This window comes from Narcine bancroftii, chromosome 7 (genome assembly GCF_036971445.1).
Source record: "Narcine bancroftii isolate sNarBan1 chromosome 7, sNarBan1.hap1, whole genome shotgun sequence".
NCBI classification, from domain to species: Eukaryota; Metazoa; Chordata; class Chondrichthyes; order Torpediniformes; family Narcinidae; genus Narcine; species Narcine bancroftii.
The window spans coordinates 9,953,107-9,958,446 of NC_091475.1; the positions used below are offsets into that span (position 1 = coordinate 9,953,107).

At 42.0% G+C, this 5,340-nt stretch overlaps 1 protein-coding gene across 1 annotated transcript; it reads right to left on the reverse strand.

Moving 5' to 3' along the window:
• Positions 1–3,530: 3,530 nt before the first annotated feature.
• On the reverse strand, positions 3,531–4,971 carry LOC138739766 (oligodendrocyte transcription factor 3-like). The gene has a single exon (XM_069892345.1). The coding sequence runs from the start codon at positions 4,763–4,765 to the stop codon at positions 4,115–4,117; it is 651 nt and encodes a 216-aa protein (XP_069748446.1). The 5' UTR covers positions 4,766–4,971; the 3' UTR covers positions 3,531–4,114.
• Positions 4,972–5,340: the final 369 nt, after the last annotated feature.

Genomic DNA, 5,340 nt, shown 5'->3' on the forward strand with positions numbered 1-5,340 from the left:
CCTTGTCTCCGTCACGCCCCCAATAATAACTTCGAAAGAAATAGCTGATAAAGTTAGATTTCTAGGATATCCAACGATCCTGCAGCAATCTGGCAATTGAGAACGCGTGAAAGCTGGATTGTCAACGTCGATTTATGGTTTAGAATAAGATAAGGTCATTAACTTACGGGTGGGTGCAAGTTCCAAATGCAACCATCCAGTGTGCTCCTAAACTGTTACTCAGAGCGTGCAAGGTGACGTTGCCCCTCAATGTCCATAAACAATATTTTGAAAATATAGCGACGCTGCTTCATTTGTCTTTACTTTGTCTACTTGCTTCGTCATTATATCCTTCTAAACCGTACCAATTGGCTTGTTGTACACTTGTTGATGAAATTAAAGTACGCAGCAGGATTTGTTTCTACAATTTGATAATCTATTTTAGTTCTTATCATGTACCCTCTCTGAGTTTTACAATTCCGCGGCGCATATGTAATATCCTCCCTCTGATGAACCCACCAGTTTTCTTTAATTTCCCCCCCCCCCCTCCTTTACGTGGGCGAGCTGTTGCACTGATTCTTACTACCTGGATGAATATTAACGAACAAACTATTCTCCCAGACATGTCTGTCAACATGGGATAGCTGCCAATCAAGGGCTTTTAAATTGTAGCATGGTCTGGTTTTGAAACTTTAGTAAAACTTTAGTTGTGTAAAATGATGCCGTGTCTAATTTTGATCAGGTGCGTTTCCCCAATGAATGCAATTCCAATGAACAAAACCCCAGTCACACAATTTATTACAATGCACGAATGAAATAAATAGAATTTGTCGTTCAGTTCACGTGATTCTGCAGAATTATACAAAGAGTATGATACAGTCTCTATTCGTACCTGTTCTTAATGCGACTGATCACAATAAGAAATTGTAGCTGACCGTTTAAGTTCGAGCAAACAATGAGAACCTGGAGGACTTCGTGAGCCAGGCAGAGAGAAATTGTCAGTTAACATTTCAGATCGGGACCCTTTGAGGTTCCTTTGGCTTCTTGTTATGTGGGTTTTTTCATTTTAATATTTCTTTATTTTATAAACTTCCTTTGTTATGCAAAGGTGGCGAAATATTCTTCCTCGCGTTATTTGTCACCTTCGCTGAATATTTTGCGTTTCAGGGGTTTCGTGACTGTGGTGCTCCGAAAAGCAAGTATGATATTTCAAGAGATATTTCATGCGGAACTTTTCCGATCGATCGAGAAACACAAAAGCTGCAGACGCTGGAATCTTGAGCAAGTCTTGATAAAGGATCCAGACCCGAAACGTTGACTGACCATTTCCACCCACAAATGCTGCCTAACCTACTGAGCAACCCCCCCCCACCCCGCGCCAGCGTTTGTAGATCAATTGAGCAGAGAACCATGTATTCTGTTCGGATTTAAGACGACGGGGATGTGTCTCAGTTTGGTCAAGTGTTGTTCGTGTCCGTGCACGTGACAGATAGACATTGATCTGGCCCTTGGACATATCACCGAGTGCATTTGTACCGTGTAAGTTAGCGATAAATCAACCGTGAACCCAATTAAACACCAAAAGCTGCAGGATTTGATTTCCACACCATTACTTTCACAATTATTTTCCAAGCAGGAAGTCCAATGGACTGACTGTTCCACAGTGCTGTCCCACGCATGTTCTACATTGTAGAGTGGAGAATAAACTAGCAGTCAAATCAAACAACGTGGATTCTAATCATTGTGAATCCCAGCTGGATGAAAACTGGCGGAGTGTGGTGGGTGCTTGTGCCTTGCAGGAAGAAAAGTCAACAAATGTGCAGCGTCTGTGTGGTGCATTTTAATACGGAACAGCTGAAATCTGGTACAACACTGAAAAAGCAGCTGTCGTGTAAATGCAGCTTTGGGTAACTTATCATCGGCATTAGTTGATGCACAAAGGTGCCCCACTAAATGGTGAGATTCATTATTGCGTGTGATATTTGTTTGTCGTGTTTCTCGACCAACATTAAAGTTGATACATAATCTTCGTGTGTGTAGATGAATGGTATTATCCACGTGACCCACTGCGTATACTGTGGTAGCCAACTTTTCCTCTGCTCCGAGATTAAGGATTCCGAACTCTTGGGGAAACGTTTATTGCGCAACGTTCATTGGAAATAATCAAGAAGCCTGGATATCCCTAAATTATATAAGATGTAGAAAAGATGTAATAACATCTGGAAAGAAAAAAATCTCTATGCTTTGCAGTATTTTCAAACCAGGTACGGTCAGGAGAACATCTCAAAGTTAACATGCGCATTATTCAATACCGTTGTCCAAACAAAATGTTTTATGATTAATATTTTTTTTAAACTCTTCTTGAACATGTGTATTTTTTTTTGCATTGCGGATGATATCAGAAATAAAAGTTCGCAGGAATTGTGAGAACGTTCTGAAAGTCCCACCATTCTTGAAACAAATACCATTGTAAATTCGATTTACATCCGCAAGGAAACGTTCGTAAATGGTAATATTGTGAGAATCTCGTCGTCAGCCGGAAGAGGCTGTGCAGGGCTGCTGCCAGAAGAAAGGAAAACTTTAACAGTCCACCTGCCTGATTAGAGGAACCCTTACTGATTCAGATGTAAATTGATGATACACCTTCCTTGAATTTGTAATCCAAAAATGCCAAAACATCCTCCCCTAAGTTTTGCACCGCATGTCAGGTTTGGTTTCCGCTTAAAGCAACTAGTGTTGATTTTCAGTTTATATTACGTGTTTTAAACATTAAAAACCCAACAGTTCCAAGCAAAGGTTACATTTTGATCCAGTCAAGTCTAAAACTAATAGCGTTAAACAATCTGGTTCAAACCCCCCTGAATACCAAGATTTTCAATTCACTAGCCTATTAAATGATATTCTCCAGTTTCATTTGGATACTTACATTTCAGTTTCTTATCCTCCAGCAGCCGCCTACATGCTTTGGCGTGAGCTAGTCTCGTGCAGTGGTTTCAGTCAATCCCCGCATATTGGCTGTTTATACTTCTCATAGTTTTGAGAAATATTCAGTTATTTTGTAAAATACGATACGTTTATCCACCAAGTTATATGCATCATGGGTAAAATAAGAAAAACGCTCAATGCTTAGATCCAACCAAATGTGAAATGACATTGGACTATTTAATTAGAATGCTTACTAGTAGGGCATTATCTGCGTACTGTCAACGTGGTTATTGGAGAGAGTAATGCTTTTAAATAGTCGTTTGAAATTAATCATTATTTACGTCGGGACTCATTGAGAGCATATTATTTTATTTGTGTGCATTATGTCAATTCGATTGATTTCTTTCGAGAAATAAAATATTTACCCTGTCGCCCTGCTTGTAAGAGAGAGCACTGAACACACACAACCATCAAAGAGGCTCATCTGAACCTATTCGTCCTCAATGAATGAACCTATGTAGAACATGTCACTTCGAGGGAGAGGGCCTCTTTACGTGATCAATGTCCTGCTCCAATGTGCTTGAAGCTACGGGAACCCCGAATGTAACACGCCATCTCCAACTGTGTATATCAAAACATTTATTGCATATATATAACTGTACAATACATATAATGCTCGTAATTAGATTAGAACATTTATCAACAAAACACTAACCGATAACAATTCGTCCACTGTTTCTTTAAGTGTGCTGCATTAATGAGATGATATAAAACAGAGTTTCAATAAGTACCGTCACAATTGTTAATAGAAGCTCGGCGTTTTGTTAAAACGTAATTAGCTTGTAATTAAAATTAAATTATCCAAACGTTTGTCTCATTCATTTACAGTGATGTACTTACTACATACAATAGTTTTCTGCCCGTATTCTGAGTGTTTTAGACACTCGAACTTTCTGCATATCCCTTGATTAATCCCGAAAGCAATAAGGAGCGTCGGCCCTGATATAAATGAAATCCTTATCCTAATCTATCTACTAGGTATTAATATAAACAGTGAAATTCAGGTAATCGTGCTTACAATGTAAAGAAAATAGCATTATTCTAGTTCACTCGTTCGTCTTGTTTTAAATTCATTCATACAATATTTTTACAGTATTTGAAACAATTCCAAAAATGTCCGGAAAAAAAAGATGTTTAGTGATTTCAAGCATCACTTGGGAAACCTCGCCTGGAGACTCGGTGCGTTGAGACTGGAGGGGATGCAGTGAAACCTGCAGGCAGCACAGGCGCAGGGAGACCCGGGCCACTGCTGGAAACAAGCCTGATCGTCCGGAGTCAATGGGCATTTTATGGTCGGAGACGAGTGCCTGGGGCTGCCCAGCGTCAGAAGCGAAGGAGCGGCTCCGAGCAGCAGGGAGCCTCCGGCTGTCAGTACCGGCAGCTGGGCAAGTCGCGACGTGGAGCCGCTCCTGCCGTACATTTCGCCGATCAACCTCTTCATCTCCTCCAGCGAGCTGGTGAGCATCAGGATGTAGTTCCTGGCCAGCAAGAGAGTGGCGATTTTGGACAGTTTCCTCACCGACGGCCCGTGAGCGTAAGGCATAACTTCCCGGAGCGCATCCATGGCCACGTTGAGGTCGTGCATCCTCTTACGCTCCCTGCTGTTGATCTTCTTACGGAGTAGGAACTGCTCGTCCTCGGATAGGTCCTTCTTGCTCTTGGTTTTGGCGGACGGAGTGGGACTGGGCGACTCGTCGGGCGAATGTGACCGATCCACAGGGTCGACCTTGTGAGGAATGTTGTACAAGGTGGACGTGACTACCAGCAGTTCGTTTGGTGTCGACTTCAGCAACTCGCTCATGGTCTGAAGTCCAGAGTCAGTCTCCGGACGGGATATGATTAATATTTGAGCAAACAGACCCCTCGTTCAGGTTTGCAGTTGGCTTCCTTCGATCCTCGCGGGCACCAGGGAAGAACCCGGTCCGCTGGGTCTACCGGCTTTCTTTTAATGCTCAATGTGTGAGAGTCTCTGAGGAGTTTGGCGACAGTCAAAGCTGAAGTAAACCTGGCACTGGCAAAAGAGTGAAGGCATTTAACAGGGAATGGATGAGAATAAGCCAATTACAACCAAGGCACAGTCGCTGATCAACGCGATTGGTACAAAGTTCTTTCAATGAGAAGTCTCGTAGAGCTCCCTCTGCGCCCTCCCCTTCTTAAATCAAGATATCTCTATTTTCTTTTACAATTTGAAAACAATATTTATGTTTATTCAGCTATTGCGAGATCTTTTGACCCCCCCCCCTTCTCCTTGTTGTGTCGTTTTTGTTCCACAGACCTCTTTGCCCTTGCGTCCATTCGCATTCATTTCACATTTTATTTCCCGTTGGTTTCTGATTAAAAACGTTCAGAATCCCTCGAGGTCGATCTTTTCTGAAG

Bases quoted from the DNA above. Each gene is read 5' to 3' on its own strand.
- LOC138739766 (XM_069892345.1), bottom strand. From the start codon at position 4,765: ATGAGCGAGTTGCTGAAGTCGACACCAAACGAACTGCTGGTAGTCACG.